General features: G+C 35.4%; 1 protein-coding gene across 1 annotated transcript in view; it reads right to left on the bottom strand.

The window, feature by feature from the left end:
- The window catches only part of GBE1 (1,4-alpha-glucan branching enzyme 1), a 304227-nt gene that overhangs the window by 190308 nt on the left and 92427 nt on the right, over nt 1-21492 (bottom strand). Inside the window, exon 3 of the mRNA XM_059065713.2 lies at nt 877-992. Within this exon, the coding sequence (XP_058921696.1) occupies nt 877-992 (116 nt within the window). The remainder of the gene's footprint in view (nt 1-876; nt 993-21492) is intronic.

Here is a 21492-nt window from a genome sequence, read left to right as displayed (position 1 = left end):
CAGGTACACTTATAATTTCATTATTTGTAAAAAACTGAAAAACAAACATACAACGCATTTTTTTAATTTTAAATACACTCTAAGTAGCTCTGGTTAATATTGTTAAATAACAAATGCCAATAAAAATACAATTCAGTTACAGAATCTATCAGGAAAAATGCTATGAATGCTATCACACGTCCAAGGAAGGGAAAGAGATACAAGGGACATGGAAATATTATATAATTATATGAGCATGGGCTAAAATCAAGTAAATGTTAAAGGATTTAGATCGCCTCTCATGTAATCAAATCTGTGATAGGTAATCCAGACTTTGGGACCCATCCTTCAAGCCTCCCTTGAGGAGACAGAAGAGGGCAGCTGTGATGGCTCTGCACATCGTAAATGCAGAGCTGCATGGTCAGCCAAAGCAGAGGGGAAGTAGAGGACAGGCAGGCCCCTAGGCTAATACAAGGAGAACAGGAGAATCAACAGTCCTGATATCAAAGAGCAGAAAGAGATCAAGAAAATCATATCCCCAAAAGGCATGGGTCTCCAGCACAGCCTCCCACATTTATGTGGCTCATCACAAAGTCAATTATATCAAGTCTGTCTCTACAGGTAAAAATTCTCTGCCCAGCTGACTTGAAGACAGGTTTCATGTTTTTGTTATAATAATACAACTAGTAAGTTCAGTACCTTACCAACCAAACAATTCCAGTCTAACACATTTCAATTTGCGATGACTTCTCTTAAATTTTCTCTATTTAAAAATTTACACTGTTTCTCCCGTAATTATCATGCATCAGTTTACATATTAATAGTTTAAATCAAACTTTTCAAACAGGACAAAAAGAAAATAGTAAGTTCAAATGGAAACAGGAGGGAGGAAAGTACCTTTAATTTGGATCCATGAGGTACTAGGACAGATCTATTCTGCTTTGGTGGGATATACAGCTCCCATTTTCCAAAATCCAGTTTTTTATATGGGTATGCAAATGGATTCCAATCATCTGAAAAAATAAAGATGATCAATTAACAATAGCATTATAGGACTAATACGCAATAAATTTCAACCAAAGCATAATATACTGCCTACTTATACATAATCAAATTGCCTAAAAAACATTGTTTTCTAAGTTACTAAACAAAATACTAGTCATTTAGAAAAAGCAGGTTATGCTTAACTTATTTTTTAAAAAACATATTTGAAAGTTTGCCTTTTGCATCTTAAAATTAAAGATTACAACACATTTTCCATTGTACTTTCAACTCTATTACGTCTATCAATAAATAGAATGATGGGTCCTTTTTAAGAAACACCATCAACAAAGGGAGATAATATGAAAAAAACAGAAACGCATTCTAGGCAACTAGATAAAATACATGTTATGGTAGAAAAAAATGGTGAAAAATTATTAAAATCATATTACCCAAATCCACAAGTATGTGATAGAACTGAGTTAAAATCTAAAGAAATGCCTCAAACAAGAAAGGTAGAAGGTTATAAACTACAAGAGGCAAAGGGGAGGTGGACTGCAGATGCTGAGAGAAAGCCAAAATGAACCACAACAGACCCATGGACACATAGAAATTTAACATGTAATAGAGGTGGCATTAAAAATCAGTGAGTAAAGGACACACTGTTTAATAAGTGGTGCTGGGACAAGTGGTGATCCTTATGAAAAAAAAATGAAGTGTATGTCTACCAATAATATTACTGAAGAATCATTTGAATATAGATTAATGTTTAAATATGATAGACAAAATGATAAAATGCTTACAAGAAAATACAGGAAAAGATGTTCATAATCTTTGGTTTAAAAGTGTTTTTTAGACAAGATACATACATGTACACACACATACACATACATACAAAACCTTAAGGAAAAGCCTGATAAATTTGACTACAAAAATTATAGACTTATCTTCATACATAGATAGATAGATAGACAGAATGACAAGACAAGCTACCAACTGGGAGAATACATTTGTAATGAACATACCAAGAAAGAGCATCCAAAATATATCAAGATCTATAAATCAATGAGGAAAAAAAACAGACCAATAGAAAAATCAACAAAAATATTCAGGGGAGGACATATGAATGGCCAATAAACATACATAATGATGGTCAAGCTCACTCATAATTAAGGAAACACAGATTAAAACAACAGTGAGATGTCATTTCCCACCCACTGGATTGGCAAAAATTAAAAGTTTGAAAATATCAAGTAGTCAGCAAGGATACAAAATAACACTGCAGCTGAGGGTACAAACTGGTAAAACAATTTGGCATTACATAGCAAAGCTGAAGCTATGTTAACTCTGGGGTCTAACAATCCTACCCCTAGGTAATACCCTAGGGAAATTCTCACAAATGGTCACAAGAAAATATTCAAAGATGTTCACTGAAGAATTGCTTGCAATAGCAAAAAATGGAAGCCTTTGAAAGTTAAATCAGACACAAAATGGGTAAATACATCATGGTGTAATTAAACAGGATGTTATATAATGCTATAAACTGATTGGATTAAATATTCAATATATAGGAATAGGTAAAACATTAAAGTTCATTTTAAAGGTGTATAGAAATACAATTAATGTAAAGTTCAAAAAATATGCAAAATAGTATAACATTGATACATACATATATAGTAAAAATATCAAAAGAAAAATAAAAATGACAAACATCAAATTCTATTGTGATTTCCACTGGGTAGAGGAAAGGGGACACAGGAAGTTTTAATAATATCTGTAATGTTTTATTTTTTAAGGTAGGTGGTGTACACAGAGATGCTTATTACATTTTCCCCTATTTGTTTATGCCTAAAGTATTTCACTGTTTTAAAAAAACTTAAGCCCCTGTGATGCTATGCACTATAGTGCTATGAAATTAGATTCTCAATTAAGGAGATAAGAAAAACACCAAGAAGCTTGTTTTATGCTATGCTTTCTTCTTTTAGATACCAATACTTTCACCACATTAGCCTTAAGGTTTTTCACTCTCAGCCAGTCTGAATGTTATGGGTAGAGTGGGGGTAAGAAACATGTAAATATAGGTCCTTCTAAACATTTTTCTACTCCCCATCAGAAGACAATCTGAAAATATCTAAAGGAGGTTTATCTTCAGGAACAGCTCAACAAGCTCTGTGTTACTATATTCTCCTGCCCGTAAAACATCAAATACATCTCACCTGTTTATGATGTGATATTCCTTTACCAAAGCAAAGAATTTAGGGCGTAATTAGAGAGAAGGAAAAAAGCTTGAAATATAAGGATCTAGGTAGTGTAACACTTGATACATTTTACTGAATTTCTTTTTAAGCTAATCATTTAAGACAACTAATAAAATTATGACAAGTAGCAGATCTTTTCCTGGTTAGTTAGATTTGAAAATAAAGGGTACAGTTCATTAGTTCATTCATTCACTCATTCATTCAAAATGTACTGAGTGGTTAATGTAGGCCCTGCTCTATGCCAAACTGAAAATTACGGTTCAGAATGACATTCAGATTTCATCCAGAAAAGGTTAAACTGAGTAACAGTACACCAAAACAAAGAGTAAAATATATAATATAGGACCCTCCAAACATTCAACTATAAATAAGACTGTTACTTTGAAAGTGAAACTTCAATTATATGTAAAATTTTCTTATGCAGATTTACTTAAAAGCTGTTTTCAATAATGTAAAAATAAATGTGGGTTTGAATATTAGTTGTTTTTTTTTTGGCGGTACGCAGGCCTCTCACTGTTGTGGCCTCTCCTGTTGCGGAGCACAGGCTCCGGATGTACAGGCTCAGTGGCCATGGCTCACGGGCCCAGCCGCTCCGCGGCATGTGGGATCTTCCCAGACCGGGGCACGAACCCGTGTCCCCTGCATTGTCAGACAGATTCTTAACGACTATGCCACCAGGGAAGCCCTCAGGGAAGCCCTCAGGGAAGCCCTGAATATTAGTTTTTGAATATCAGTTGAAATAGTTCTTCAGCTTGTAGTCACTTGAGTTTTAAGATCTGTTTAAACAGGTAATATTTTAATATTTGTATAAAGAAAAATATTTTTATTGAATCACATTTCTCCTTTCATAGTGTCTTAGAGACACTAACACACGTACTGGTTATTTCTAATCCTACACTGTAAAAAATGTTTTATCTATCATTTTCAAGAGCTTCATTTCATTAGCACACCTCCTCTTCATGGAAATCCTGGTGTTAACTTCCACTACACGTACATTTTTCTTGCTGAACTCCAATCTTCAAAGAAAACTTTGGAACATCTTCACATATGCTGCCAAAGAAAATCCATCTACCAACCATCATAAGCAATGTAGAATATACTAAAGGTTTCATAAGGGAGAGAGAGAGAGGAGAAGGTTGGCAAGGGGCATACATAACATGAAAAAACCTTGAGATTTTTGCATTGGACAGCTGTCGCCCACATAAATCCCTCTTCAGCCACACCACCACCAGTCTTTTATCTCCTTGATTTCTTCTCCAATCAGTGTTCAGCCCTGAATTTTCCTTACTCTTCCTCCTTTATTAAATACTACTGCTGCTTTCCATTTGAAAAATGGGCACCAACCAAACTAACCACTTTTACTGTATTACAGGCATATGAAAGATTTTATTCTAATAAAACCAGTTTATCCCTAAAATTGTTTTCTAAAAATATTTAATAAGATGAGCTTTATTCTACAGGATACAGATATCTAAGGTCCACGAACAGAATAGTCAGAAAAATCACTGGATTTGGATCTGTTCTCATAAACTTAACATTAAGCCCTTAGTTAAGAAAGAAAGAACTACCATTAAGGTATGTTCAGGTATGACTGTGGGAACTAATTGTGGAAGTACACAATTAAAAATAAGTAAATTAAACATCCAATGATTGGTATAAAAATATTAAACAAAAATATTAAACAAAAGTGAATGTTTTATTTTTAAATGGAATTTTTTTTAGAAAAACACAGAAGGCAAAATAATAAGAGATCAAAGATACATTTTGGGGGAATTTAAGTCTTAAGTGTCATGAGACTTTATTCCTGAAAATAAAGTAAAGTAATATTAATAATGATAAATGGTTCTAAGGCATATTAGATATATCTAAAGTGCATACTTTCAGAGCCAGATTACTCATTTGTCATTTTAATCCTCCATGACTTTATATCCTGAATCTACAAGATAGAATTAATTTTAATTAAGTACTTAAAGCAAATAGTTTGTACCTCTATGTAGGCCTCAGGACAGGACCAAAAATATCCTATCACCACCTGTGACAATTATTTGTTTCTCTATCACACGCAGAACTACATATTGAGAGTTCTGTAGTTCAGTGATTCTCAAGCTTTAGTTCACGTCAGAATCACTTGTTAAAGCAGATTGGGCTGATTAAAACAGACTGTTGGGCCCCACCCTCAGACTTTTTTGATTCAATATATCTGAAATATGGCCTAATAATCTGCATGTCTAATGAGCCCCTACATGATGTTTATGCTGCTCGCTGAGGCACCACGTTGAGAATCAACTTCCTGGCTCGACGGCTGACTTCAGGTGTTCTCTGCTCATAGCTTTGTGAGTGATGTTCTAGATTAGATTAGATTTATAGATTACCAAATAATGTTCCAAGTCAGTAGCTCAAGGAAATTCTGAAATAGAAATGATCACTAATAATCCCTCGAGGCAAATATTACTCACGTGAAATTTAGGATTTAGAATTTGGGATTCTCTAGGGTTGTAAAGCCCAGAAGGATGACCAGTGAGATGAAGATTACAGAACAGACCTGAGATATTAAGGAATCTGAATGTGTCAGTATGAGGAAACAAAAATTTACAATTTGAACATTAAAAGATAACATATATTAAAACCAATATTCAATATACTGCTATAAGTGTCTACAGAAAATGTTTCTTATAATATTCTCACCAATAGATTGCATGGTTAAAAAGTACAGGCCGCTTTGATCAGAAAATGAATATAAATTTGAAGGCTTCTACCTAGAAAAGTAACATTAAAATTTTTAAGTATTAACATTTTTTTTTTTTTTTTTTTTTTTTTTTGCGGTACGCGGGCCTCTCACTGTTGTGGCCTCTCCCGTCGCGGAGCACAGGCTCCGGACGCGCAGGCTCAGCGGCCACGGCTCACGGGCCCAGCTGCTCCGCGGCATGTGGGATCTTCCCGGACCGGGGCACGAACCCACGTCCCCCGCATCGGCAGGCGGATTCTCAACCACTGCGCCACCAGGGAAGCCCAAGTATTAACATTTTAACTCATCTTCCTTTCTGTGTGTCATTTCCTGCCATAACCTAGACATTGCTAGGCTAAAGGATGAGGTACCCCTAAAGCAATGTGTGCTTATTATTCTAGTCTTGGTGTTTTAAGAACATGTTTCCTGCTTGCATAAATTATTTTATTAAAACATTTTCTAAGACTTTTGATGATTATCAAGTTTGAATAACCTGACACAGTTTAAAAGCAAACATTTAAATAAGTATTTTATTACTAACAGGCTGAAATTCATCATCATATGTTATAATGCAAAAGATTCTATTTGTCCATAGACTCAAAACCAGCAGACAAATTTAAATCAAGATATGGAAAAGAAACGATGTGCGATATGCAGTTTAATATGAACTGCAAACACACATTCGGCACAGGCGATCAAACGTTAACTAAGGTCACTGCACCAGGCACACAGACTCTGTATTATCTCAAGTCCAACAACCTTTCTTTTTCTAATGTAATAATCCTCACATAAAATTCTTAAATGTCAGCCTCCTTCAAATATTCCCAAACTCTTTAACTCACAGTAAAGTATTTCTCTTCATCAGGACTTAGCCACCTCATTTCTGTAGAGTTTCTGAGTTTAATATATATATTCTTTACGCATGGTTGAAATGGTCCCAATTTACTATGTAGAACCACACCTTTGATGAAGATGTCAATGTGCTGATGAATGTGGTCCGTATTTGGGCCAACCCCTGCCATAAGCAGGCTTCACTGAGCTAGTGAAGTTAAGGTCCCTGTTGGATGTGGCAGATCTAATATCAGATCTAATGCAAGACCAGTACTGGCCTATATGGCAGATGTCAGTCACCTCCTATCTGAGTCGATATCGCTTACATCATAAGTTATTAAATATTTGGAATATCACCTCCTTAAAGCAAGTAAACACCCTTCCTCATCATACAATGTTGTTTAATTGTTTCAAGCTTCATATCATTCAGAATTTACATAGATTTATAATGCAAAGTTGGCTTGTCATGATGGAAGTTTTGGGACTTCTCTCATGTCAAGGAAGCATCCAGTCTGTTTCCAAGAAGTCATAAGATCCAGAACAGGAACCTCCTATGGCATTGCCCTTACCCAGAATTATGGAAGGACCACACAATTTTTGGAGGTGGAGAACAGCAGTCCTGACATATAACCCTGTGCTTTTTGATCACCTTCTCTTTTTCCCCTCCAGATAATTCTTCTCCTCAGATAGTTACTTGAGAATCACCAAATTTCTGCTGGAAGATAGTACCCTGGAAATAACCTTAAGACCTCCAGCATTACTTCTTAGGGAAAACTGCTCTTAAAATACGTTAGTTTAGGAGAGCTGTGGTTTTCAAGAACAAAATCTAGAGTATGTCAGAATGCCACTAACTTCAGAACCAATGGGATGCTAATATCGTTTTAAAGAACAATATTCTCAGTCCTATGATATGCAGCTTTCTGGAAATTGGGGAACAAATTAAATAACCTAGAGTTTCACTCACTAAACTGTTCTTAAAGGCATGCATAGAAGAAACGTTCTCCGTGACCAAAAAAAAAAGTGTGGCAAAAGTGACTTTAAATAGAATTAACTACGTGTCTTTTTCATAGGAATAGTATCTATATTATGATACTTTTATGAAAGAAAGGGGGTGATAAATGAATATACAGTTGGCCCTCCATATCAGAGAGTTCCATATCCACAGATTCAACCAAACGTGAATCAAAAATATTAGGGGAAAAGTTCCAGAAAGTTCCAAAAAGCAAAACTTGACTTTACTATGTACTGCCAAATATTTACATAGCATTTACATTGTATTTACAACTATTTACATAGCATTTATGTGGTATTAAGTATTATAAGTAATCTAGAGATGATTTAAAGAATACAGGAGGATGTGCATAAGTTATATGCAATACTACATCATTTTATATAAGGGACTTGGGCATCCTCAGATTTTGGTATTTGCAGGTGGGGGAGGTCCCAGAACCAATCCACCAAAGACTGAAGGATGACTGTATGTAGTCACCTATGATTTCAAAAAGCATGAAAATAGAACCCAAAAAGTGAAGAGAAATGATTATGTATATGAAGAGGGAAAACACAGATTAGTTTTGCAGGATTGTACCTTGCTTTATTTTGACTGTAAGACCAGGTAAACAATTCATAAAATTAGAAAATTTAATAAGTCAAAAAGAGGGGAAAATAAGAAAAAAAAATGTCTCTTAAAATGGAAACAAACTGAACCTGTGTGATGGAATTTGCAGATGGGGACTTTAGGAGGTAGTTAGGTTATGAGGGTAGAATCTTCATGAATGGGGTAAGTGTCTTTATAAAATAAATCCCAGAGAGATCACTCCTGCATTCCACCAGGTGAGGATTTCACAAAGAAAGGACTGCAGACTATGAATCAGGAAAAGAGCCCTCATCAGATACTGAATCTGCTGGCACTTTGATCTTGGACTTCCCAGTCTCCAAAACTGTGAGAAATCAATTTCTTTTGTTTATAAGCCACCCAGCCTGTAGTTTTTTGTTATAGCACCCTGAACAGACTAAGACAAAGCTCATCTCTACTTTTCCGTATAATGGGAAATTTCCATAACAAAATTGTAAAAACTATGTTATGAGGTCTCTGTGAACAAATACTTGTCCAAAATCTCTTTCCTTGCTATCAGTTGTAAAAAGTGATCTCATCAGCCAAAGGATGTAAGATTTTAATTTATTTACGGTTTTAAACACAGATTAACAACCTGCTTTCTGGATAAGAAGTTGCAGTTCATACTCCCACCAGCAGCATATGAGAACTGTCAACTATCCATATCCTCATCAACACCAGAGATTATCATTTTAATAAGAAGGCATGCCTGCCTTGTTCAACCAGGGTTCGCTAAGAGAATTAAGTTCGAATGCCCTACGGATCCATTGTATGCAATAAATTAACTTCTCCTCAATGCATCTTGGAATAGTACCTGTATGTACTACACTTGGGAGAATTTAGAAAATAGGCATTCAAATCATTTTCTGTGTTCTGTGGATCAGATTCGGAACCAGCATGAGAAAAGTTACCTCTCCTTATTGTCCTAGCTGTAACAGATAGCTTTGACACACAGTGTTTTCATTTCTTTTCAAAGCAGGTTATAATGATAACTTCTTATATTCTCTTTAATCCTATTTTTATTTGGGAGAAATAGAGTAGTGGGTATTTTATTTTAAACTTTTTCATTTAGTTCTAGTTTTATTGAACTGAATATAATAATGTGGTGTCCTTTATGGTATAATACAGTGGTAGCCAATCCAGTTATTTATTTACCAATCTATTTATTTTTAGCAGTATAAACCATTCAATTATCTCAAAATAGATTTTATGAAGGACTCCAGCATAGAAACTATACAAAACATGTAAAAAAGCAAAGCTGCTTCGCTTGAAGTGCCCCTACCTACCTAAACCCTCATCCTCACCTCTTTCTCTCCCTCTCAGAGCCTACCACTCAGAACTCAGTTCTAAAAAGTGCCCAGTGTATGATCTACCTTTGCAGATCTTCCATAGATCCTTAAAATATGTCATTTTTTTAATTCTCCATTTAATTTTAGTTTACTTCATCCACGACAAGTTAAGAATATGTTAAATTATATCATGATGATTGGTTCTGAAAATTTATTCAATTTCTAACAATTCTTGCCATCTACACTTGACAAAAATTAATGTCATTTGGGACTTAAGGATAAAAGCATTTATCGCTGCTGTGACTTATATTCCTGATCTCTGTGCCATTTTACCTGGTTTGTTTTTGGTCTGGATTTTATTTTATAATCTTTCAGTGACAGTAAAGCAGAGAGAAACTAATGGTTAAAGCCAAGAAGAGGTACATTATTTGCTTAGAAAGAATGCAGAACAGGACAAAATAGGAAGGGGAAAGAATGGGAGAGAGGTACTAATGCAATATGGTCAATCATCAGAGGAAGGCATCCCATGTGCAAAGAAGGGTTCTCAATTATGTTTTAACTGGCTAGTACATTGAACTGTATCCCTCCATGTCAGCAAAAATCTGGAGCTTAGTTGGAGGACTCTTACAGCACATACTTCAGTTCATCCATTATATCACTATTGACTGCAACTTAATCTATTTATGACTCCCCCGAAGTCATAAATTTGATTTGACTTTAGGACTCTTCTCTATACCCTAAAACACAATCTTTCATCTTAAGATGTTCCTCTTGAACCAGTCCCTGCTGTGAGGGCCTGGGAGGGGCCTATAGTAATCAGGAAAGCAATTATATAGATCTCCCTGTTAACCCTATAGCCACTTATGAAAATATTTCAATGAAAGTAAAATAATATTTTCTAACATGGCTAGCAATGTAACATAAGTAAACCTATGTGTCAATGGTCAATTGATTTTCAACAAGGGTGACCAAGACCATTCAATGGGGAGAAAATAGTCTTTTCAACAAAGAGTGCTAGGACAACTAGATCTCCACACACAAAAGGATATATTTGGATTCCTATCTTTTTTTTTTTTTTTTTTGCGGTACGCGGGCCTCTCACTGTTGTGGCCTCTCCCGTTGCGGAACACAGGCTCCGGACGCGCAGGCGCAGCGGCCATGGCTCACGGGCCCAGCTGCTCCACAGCATGTGGGATCTTCCCGGACTGGGGCAGGAACCCGTGTCCCCTGCATCGGCAGGCGGACTCTCAACCACTGCGCCACCAAGGGAGCCCTGGATTCCTATCTTAAACCATATACAAAACTAACTCAAATGGATCAAGTACTTAAATGTAAGAGCTAAAACTATACAACTCAATGTAAAACAGTGCTGACACCTTGGAAAACAGTCTGGGTGTTCCCCCAAATGCCAGAGTTACCATTTTGACCCAGCAATCACACTCCTAGTTATAAACCCTAAAGAAATGAAAACATATGTCCACACAAAAACTTGTATATGAATGTTCATAGTAGCATTACTTATGATAGTCAAAAGGTGAAAACCACACAAATGCCCATCAACTAACAAATGAATATACAAAATGATGCATATCCATACAATGGGATATTATTTGGCTATAAAAATGAATGAAGTACTGATACATGCTATAAGATGGAAGCTTGAAAACATTATGCTAAGTGAAAAAAGCCATTCACAAAAGACCACATATTACCTGATTCCATTTACATGAAAAATCCAGAATAAGAAAATTTATAGAAACAGAGTAAGTGGTTGCCTAAGCCTAGGGGAGGGATGGGAAGATTGTGAGATGATAGCTAAAGGGTACAGGGTTCCTTTGAGATAATGAAAATATTCTAAAATTCATTGTGGTTATAGTTGTAGAACTCTGTTTTAATATACTAAAAATCATGAAATTGTACACTTTAAATAGGTTAGTTGTATGGCATGTGAATTATATGTCAATAAAGCTGTTAAAAAATAAAAGTATGTTAAAGGTCAGGTAGCCTTTATCTGTTCATTTCTATTGAGCTTTTGTGCTAGACTAAAACCAGGTTCTATCAGAGATATTGTAAAGGGAAAGACCACAAAGGGAGACACATAAAAATTTAATACTGAAAAGATAGCTTGGTCAATAAGTAGACTAAAGAGTCTAGGTAGATAGTTGAAGACTTCTTTGAAGAGAAAATAATTAATTGTCTCAAGGCTTTGAAAAAGTAGAACAACTTGACCATATTAGAAGCTGGGGGGAAAAAATAGGCTTTTAAGCAAAGAAAAATGTATATCTTCTCCTTCTGGAGCCCAGATTTGTAGTGGTTTTGTGAGTGATTACCAACCGAACTGCTGCTGCTAATGTTAGAATTTACCTTGTACTCTGAAAGAGACCCATAAGGAACAGAAATCTAAAACTATCATACAATCCACTCCCTTATGAAGGAAAAAAAAAAAAGGTTTGAGCAGAGGCTGTCTCAAAACTAATGATATAAGAAGGGAGAGTTTTATTATGATAGAAGAACTACTGAAAGTCATTAAAGTAACAAAAAATAGGACAACTTGGTGACACTGATGGCAGCAGCAGTAGTTATGGACCATCCTGTGAGGAAAAGGTGTTTTGTTTTTTTTCTTGTTCAAAGCTAATTTCTTGATTTTGTTCTTTCTTTTTGTCTGTTTTCAATTATTTTCTCACACTCTGAGGTTTTCAAACATTCTCACTTCAGGCTCTCTACTCTCAGCATCCAAATATGATGACGTGATGTATTTGCTAATTCTGAAGTAAAATCAATGACAATGAAGAAAACCTCTCCTTTGGTCCAAGTCATCCTTTGGTTCTCCTGCCACGGACAGCCCAATTTCTTGACTCCTATCTCCACTTCCTTATATCTCTTCATTCACTAAAATATTTCTGAAATACTCTGGCAAAGGTCACCAGTGACCTCCAACTTTCCAATCCCAATTGTTCTTTTCAGACTTCCGCTTATATGAGCTTTCAGTGGCATTTGAAATTCTTGGTCACTCCATCTTCGGTGTCAGTTATACCCATCTCAGTTGGTTCTGTTAAACCACTCAGTGAAGATGGGGAGGAAAAAAAAGGAATGCATGTGAAAGCTATTTCAGAGTTAAAATTGATAAGAAGCAGTGTTTTAGTTATTAGGGGTGACAGATAATGGTTACTTGGGTGATTACTGGAAAAGGATAGGGAATACAGAAGTAGGAGAGAAGAGAATTTACAGGAACTGTAAATGGTCAACACCATCTATTACTGCAGAAAAGTCAAGTAAGGAAAAGATACCCAAATTGAGAGGATGGGATATTTAATGGGAGAACACATGTGAATGAGTGTACTATTATTTCTATTATTATTATTTCTATTACTTCTCTACCATATTTTTTTCTTACCACAAAAGAAAAGTGTACTCCCTGAAGAATTAAAACCAAAAAACATAAATAAAAAAGACACTGAAGCACTCATAAACCCAACCTCCTCTACATTAACACCTTATTTTTAAATTTCTCATATTTTTTACTATATAGGTATTTATATGCACAGACACATGCATTTCCATAATGTAAATTATATACAAAAGTATGTATATACATATAAATTTTTAAACTTACAGTTTTGTATCCTTTTCTACATACTATATGATCAGCATTACTCCTGTCAGTACATATTCATTTATGACAGTAGTTCCCCAACATGGCTGCTTTTGAAAGTTAGAAGTCAATAGACTCCACCCCAGGTCCTTGAATCAGATCTAGGAGTAGATCTGTACTTTTATAAAGCTTCCTAATTTTGTGCTATGCACACACAGGTTTAGTAACCAATAATCTACAATATCATTCTAGAAATCTGACAGCAAATTAAGGGAGGGATCTTCTTTAGTTTTCCAATTTATTTAAGGAAGGAAAGGAGTGAGCAACTTTATACACAGAGAAAAAGGAAGCAGCAAAGGGAGAGCCTGACAGGAGAAAGAAGAGGTAAATAGACTGATTTACCATATTAAGGAAGAAAAGAGAAAATGATTCAATGCATATATTCGTGACATCAATTTCTTCTACTAACTTTTGAAAGCATGTGGGAAGGATGAATATAGATACAGAGATATTTTTAGGGAAATGGTTTGGAAGTTGAAATATTCCTTTCTGCTGTCTTCTATTTCCTCTCAAAAGTAAGAGCAAGTATTATACTAATGGAAAATGAGGAGACAGTGAAATAAAGGATTATGCAGGGAGTAGTGAAACTGAAGTAGCTACTGTGGAAGATGTAAGAAAGAGATGACTGGGGATGTGCAACTGATTTCTGTAGAGTGTTAATGGCCATGAACCCACAGAAGCAGCAGTTCATATGGCTGTGTGATTTTCCTCATGGTGGCTAGAAACTGTGCATGAGCAGAGAAATTACAAATTTTGATGTGAGCAACACTGCAGATTTACAGGGCAAATGTGGTAGAAGGCTAATGTTCAAAGGAGGTGAAACCTTCAGGAAGAGAGAGGTTGGAGAGCTTAGAGCAAGGGATCTAGAATAGCTATCAATGAGCCATAGACATGTCAGAAAGCATCATGGATCTAGACATCACATTCAGTCTGGAATAACTGGTATCATGGAGTCGAGAATAGGGAAATGCTGCTACAGCAATCTTTGTACCTTTTACACAATAAATTCTGCTAATGCTTTGCAACAATTCCCCTGTCCCTCATCAGCAGTCTCATCCCACAACAAAAAAAAATCTTGCTTGCTACCCTTCACCCTTCCTAAGCATATCAAGACCTCTAAAAAACAGAGCCACCCTAGCAGATTCATAAATATATGACTGAGAAATAAATGCTTATTTTTGCTACACACTGAGCTGGGGATAGTGTGTTACACAGCATTACTGTTGCTATAGCTGACTTGTGCACCAAGTAAGACTGAGCACTACCCCTCTGAAATTCCCACAAATAGTCTAAAACTGTATCTATTATTACCTACATCTATTACTATAAACCTGTTACCATTTATTATATGTGTCAATACTGATTTCCTTGTTTTTGACTATAAGCTATCTGAAGGTATAGATCAACCAAGTATTCCTCATCTTTGTATGCCAACAGCCAGTACATTACTCCCATATAAGCACTCAGTAAGTTTTTACTGGAAGAATAAATTTATAACTTTTTATGCCAAATCAAGATCACAAGATAATTTAGAAACTAAAAATTTAGCAAAGAACAAAATTAACCAAAAAAACTCATTCCTTTTTAGTTTTGCAAGGGAACATAAATAGTATTCTTCAATAAGACTTCATTATACACTAAGATTATAAAAACTTAACTCTACATTTAGCAAATAATATAAGTCATTAAAAAGCACACACAAAAAACTAGCTAATTCCTTTTTATTATTCTGCCCAATTAATATGGGTCACTAACTAAATAGCTTAAAAGAAAAACTATAGTAATTAAAAGAAAAAATGTAATTACTTCTATTTAAGGTAGATCTTGATTATTTTTCCTTTATGTGCTAAACTCCAGAAGTATTATATATAGTTTATATAATATATAAATGTATTTCAAAAGGTCACTTTTTTTGAGTGGTGACAATTATATGTTAGATTAATTATACATTATATATAAAGTAAAAAAGGTTACAAAATTATAAGTTTTAAAAAGTGTTGGAGTCCCCTGGTGGTCCGGTGGCAAGGACTTGGCACTTTTACAGCCAAGGCCTGGGTTCAATCCCTGGTTGGGGAACAAAGATCCCGCAAGCCACATGGTTCAGCCAAAGAAAAAGTGTGCATATACATTATATATAATATATAAATTATATGTAATTAATCTAATATATATATAATTAAATACCACCACTCAAAAACAGTGATCCTCTAAAATGCTCCATATGCTATTAATCTAAAGATTCACAAAATACATAATTATCCATATATAAACACACATAGCATCTAAAAAAGACCTCTACATGTTATTTCTACATTTATAACACACATAAGACATAATTCATTAAGGCTATGCTCCTTCTTTTCTGAAACCCAAAATACAAGAAAATTGAATCACTTTGAAATGAACCAATGTGTTTATTAGCTCTGTGGGGTGTAAGGAAACTTCAATTGCTACTCTATGTCATGCTGATATAGGCATAAACTCTCAGGTTAAACTTCTCTTAGTAGTACAAGTTTCAATTTGGATTTTAAAAAGCTTGAGGGCATCAATTTTCACATCTTTCCCCACTCCCATTTCAGAAATCTGAGACCCAATTTCAGGAAACTGCTGACAAGTTATACGGAGGTTTAACATGTTCAAGAATAAACATAATTGCCATTAAGGAAATACCACATTAAAATAAAGAATATTTAAACCATTTACTATTATCAGGTTTTCTGGCTTCTAATATAATAGCCATTTATCTAAATTCAAAAGAATAATCATGTTTTTCTTAACAACTGCACTGATCAGATTCAAAAACTCTACAATTTAGGACATTCAAGATGGCAGGGGAGTAAGATGTGGAGATCACCTTCCTCCCCACAAATACATCAAAAATACTTCAACATGTGGAACAACTCCTACAGACACCTACTGAAAGCTGGCAGAAGACCTTAGACTTTCCAAAAGCAGTGTGGCTGACAGGGTCTTGGTGCTCCAGCCAGGTGTCAGGCCTGAGCATCTGAGGTGGGAGAGCTGAGTTTAGGACATCAGACCAGCAGAAACCGCCTGTCCCCACAAAACTTCAAACAGCGAAAGCTCTCCCAGAAAACTCCACCTCAACACTAAGAACCACTTCCACTCAATGACCAGCAAGCTACAGAACTAGAAACCAAAGACCAAAAAATTAGCAACACAGGAACACAACCCCACCCATTAGCAGAGAGGCTGCCTAAAACCATAATCAGTTCACAGACAACCCAAAACACACCACCGGACCAGTCCGGCCCATGAGAAAGACAAGATCCATCCTCATCCACCAGAAAACAGGCACCAGTCCCCTCCATCAGGAAGACTACACAACTCACTGAACCAACCTTACCTCCTGGGGACAGACACCAAAAACAACGGGAACTATGACCTGCAGCCTGCAAAAAGGAGACCCCAAACACAGTAAGTTAAGCAAAATGAGTAGACAGAGAAATACATATAAGATGAAGGAGCAAGGTAAAAACCCACCAGACCAAACAAATGAAGATGAAATAGGCAGTCTATCTGAAAAAGAATTCAGAGTAATGATCACAAAGATGTCCAATATCTTGGAAATAGAATGGAGAAAATATAAGAATCGTTTAACAAGGACCTAGAACAACTAAACAGCAAACAAACAATGATGAACAACACAATAAATAAAATTAAAAATTATCTGGAAGAAATCAATAGCAGAATAACCGAGGAAAAGGAATGGATAAATAACCTGAAAGATAAAAGAGTGGAAATAACTATCACAGAGGGGAATAAAGAAAAAGGAATGAAAAGAATTGAGGACAGTCGCAGAGACATCTGGGACAACATTAAATGCACCAACTTTTGAATTATTGGGGTCCCAGAAGAAGAAGAGAAAAAAAAAAGGACTGAGAAAATATTTGAAGAGATTATAGTTGAAAAAAATCCCTAACATGGGAAAGGAAATAGCCAATCAAGTCCAGGAAATGCAGAGTCCCATAGAGGATAAATCCAAGGAGAAACAACACACCAAGACACATATTAATCAAACTATCAGAAATTAAATACAAAGAAAAAATATTAAAAGCAGCAAGAGAAAAGCAACAAATAATATACAAGGGAATCCCCATAAGGTTAACAGCTGATTTCTCAGTAGAAACTCTTTAAGACAGAAGGGAGTGGCAGGACATATTTAAAGTGATGAAAGGGAAAAACCTACAAACAAGATTACTCTACCCAGCAAGGATCTTATTCAGATTCAACAGAGAAATTAAAACCGTTACAGACAAGCAAAGGCTAAGAGAATTCAGCACCACCAAATCAGCTTTACAACAAACGCTAAAGGAACTTCTATAGGCAGGAAACAAAAGAGAAGGAAAAGACCTACAATAACAAACCCAAAACAATTAGGAAAATAGGAATAGGAACATATATATCGAAAATTACCTTAAATGTAAATGAATTAAATGATCCCACCAAAAGACATAGACTGGCTGAAAGGATACAAAAACAAGACCCGTATACATGCTGTCTACAAGAGACCCACTTCATACCTAGTGACACATACAGACTGAAAGTGAGGGATGGAAAAAGATATTCCATGCAAATGGAAATCAAAAGAAAGCTGGAGTAGCTATTCTCATATCAGACAAAATAGACTTTAAAATAAAGACTATTATAAGAGACAAAGAAGGACACTACACAATGATCAAGGGATCAATCCATGAAGAAGATATAACAATTGTAAATATTTATGCACCCAACATAGGAACATCTCAGTACATAAGGCAAATACTGACAGCCATAAAAGGGGAAATCGACAGTAACACAATCATAGCAGGGGACTTTAACACCCCACTTTCATCAATGGACAGACCATCCAAAATGAAAATAAATAAGGAGACACAAGCTTTAAATTATACATTAAACAAGATGGACTTAAATTTATAGGACATTCCATCCAAAAATAACAGAATACACTTTCTTCTCAAGTGCTCATGGAATATTTTCCAGTATGCATCATATCTTGGGTCACAAATCAAGGCTTGGTAAATTTAAGAAAATTGAAATTGTATCAAGTACCTTTTCTGACCACAACACTATGAGACTAGATGTCAATTACAGGAAAAAATCTGTAAAAAATACAAACACATAGAGGCTAAACAATACACTACTAAATAACCATGAGATCAATGAAAAAATCAAAGAGGAAGTAAAAAAAAATACCTAGAAGCAAATGACAATAAAAACACGACGACCCAAAATCTAGGGGATGCAGCAAAAGTTCTAAGAGGGAAGTTTATAGCAATACATTCCTACCTCAAGAAACAAGAAACATCTCAAATAAACAACCTAACCTTAAACCTAAAGCAATTAGAGAAAGAAGAACAAAAAGAAACCCCATAGTTACCAGAAGAAAACATAAAGATCAGATCAGAAATAAATGAAAAAGAAATGAAGGAAACAATAGCAAAGATCAATAAAAGTAAAAGCTGGTTCTTTGAGAAGATAAACAAAATTGATAAACCATTAGCCATACTCATCAAGAAAAAAAGGGAGAAGACTCAAATCAATAGAATTAGAAATGAAAAAGGAGAAGTAACAACGGACACTGCAGAAATACAAAGGATCATAAGAGATTACTAGAAGCAACTATAGGCCAATAAAATAGATGACATGGAAGACATGGACAAATTCTTAGAAGACCACAACCTTCCAAGACTGAACCAGGAAGAAAGAGAAAATGTAAACAGACCAATCCAAAGCACTGAAATTGAAACTGTGATTAAAAATCTTCCAACAAACAAAAGCCGAGGACCATGTGGCCTCACAGGCAAATTCTATCAAACATTTAAAGAAGAGCTAACACCTATCCTTCTCAAACTCTTCCAAAATACAGCAGAGGGAGGAACACTCCCAAACGCATTCTATGAGGCAACCATCACCCTGATACCAAAACCAGACAAAGACATCACGATAAAAGAAAACTACAGGCCAATATCACTGATGAACATAGATTCATAAATCTTCACCAAAATACTAGCAAACAGAATTCAGCAGCACATTAGGATCATACACCATGATTAAGTGGGGTTTATCCCAGGAATGCAAGGATTCTTCAATATACACAAATCAATCAATGTAATAAACCATATTAACAAACTGAAGGAGAAAAACCATATGATCATCTCAATAGATACAGGAAAAGCTTCTGATAAGATTCAACACCAATTTATGATAAAAAAACCCTCCAAAAAGTAGGCATAGAGGGAACTTTCCTCAACATAATAAAAGCCATATATGACAAACCCACAGCAAACATCATTCTCAATGTTGAAAAACTGAAAGAATTTCCTCTAAGGTCAGGAGCAAACAAGGATGTCCACTCTCACCACTATTATTCAACATAGTTTTGGAATTCCTAGCCACAGCAATCAGAGAAGACAAAGAAATAAAAGGAATACAAATTGGAAAAGAAGAAGTAAAACTGTCACTGTTTGCAGATGAAATAATACTATACATAGAGAATCCTAAAGATGCCACCACAAAACTGCTAGAGCTAATCAATGAATTTGGTAAAGTTGCAGGATACAAAATTAATGCACAGAAATATCTTGCATTTCTATACACTAATGATGAAAAATCTGAAAGAGAAATTAAGGAAACACTCCCAAACACCTAGGAATAAACCTACCTAAGGAGACAAAAGACCTGTATGCAGAAACTGATAAGACACTGATGAAAGAAATTAAAGATAATACCAACAGATGGAGAGAGATACCATGTTCTTGTATTGGAAGAATCAACATTGTGAAAATGACTATACCACCCAAAGCAAACTACATATTGACTGCAATCTTTTTCAAGCGACCAGTGGCATTTTACACAGAACTGGAACAAAAAATTTCACAATGTGTATGGAAACACAAAAGACCCCGAATAGCCCAAGCAATCTTGAGAAAGAAAGACCGAACTGGGGGAATTAGACTCCTTGACTTCAGACTATACTACAAAGCTACAGTAATCAAGACAGTATGGTAGTGGCACAAAAAAAGAAATTAAGATCAATGGAAAAGGATAGAAAGCCCAGAGATAAGCCCCCACACATATGGTCACCTTATATTTGATAAGGATGACAAGAATATACAATGGAGAAAAGACAGCTACTTCAATAAGTGGTGCTGGGAAAACTGGAAAGCTACATGTAAAAGAATGAAATTAGAACACTCCCTAACACCATACACAAAAATAAACTCCAAATGGATCAGAGACCTAAATATAAGGCCAGACACTATAAAACTCTTAGAGGAAAACAAAGGCAGAACACTATGACATAAATCACAGCAAGATCCTTTTTGACACCCCCCCCCATAGAGAAATGGAAATAAAAACAAAAATAAACAAATGGGACCTAATGAAACTTCAAAGCTTTTGCACAGCAAAGGAAACCATAAACAAGACGAAAAGACAACCCTCAGAATGGGAGAAAATATTCGCAAATAAAGCAACTGACAAAGGATTAATCTCCAAAATTTACAAACAGCTCATGCAGCTCAATATGAAAAACACAAACAACCCAATCTAAAAATGGGCAGAAGACCTAAATAGACATTTCTCCAAAGAAAATATACAGATTGCCAACAAACACATGAAAAGGATTCTCAACATCACTAATCATTAGAGAGGTGCAAATCAAAACTACAATGAGGTATCACCCCACACCAGTCAGAATGGCTATCATCAAAAAAAAAAACTACATGTCCACCTAGAGGGGTGGGATAGGGAGGGTGGGAGGGAGGTGCAAGAGGGAGAAGAAATGGGAATATATGTATATGTATAGCTGCTTCACTATGTTACACAGCAGAAAGGAACACACCATTGTAAAGCAATTATACTTCAATAAAGATGTTTAAAAAAAGTATTCATTAAGTGAATGAATAAATACAATAGTGAAAGAAAAAAATAAACTTATACCTAAAGGAAAATATGAAAAAAAAAATCTACAAACAATAAATTCTGGAGAGGGTGTGGAGAAAAGGGAACCCTCTTGCACTGTTGGTGGGAATGTAAATTGATACAGACACTATGGAGAACAGTATGGATGTTCTTTAAAAAACTAAAAATAGAACTACCATATGACCCAGCAATCCCACTACTGGGCATATACCCTGAGA

This window comes from Kogia breviceps, chromosome 5 (assembly GCF_026419965.1).
Source record: "Kogia breviceps isolate mKogBre1 chromosome 5, mKogBre1 haplotype 1, whole genome shotgun sequence".
Taxonomy (NCBI): Eukaryota; Metazoa; Chordata; class Mammalia; order Artiodactyla; family Physeteridae; genus Kogia; species Kogia breviceps.
The sequence above is the reverse complement of the archived record's forward strand: the minus strand, read 5'-3'. Positions and strand labels throughout refer to the sequence as shown.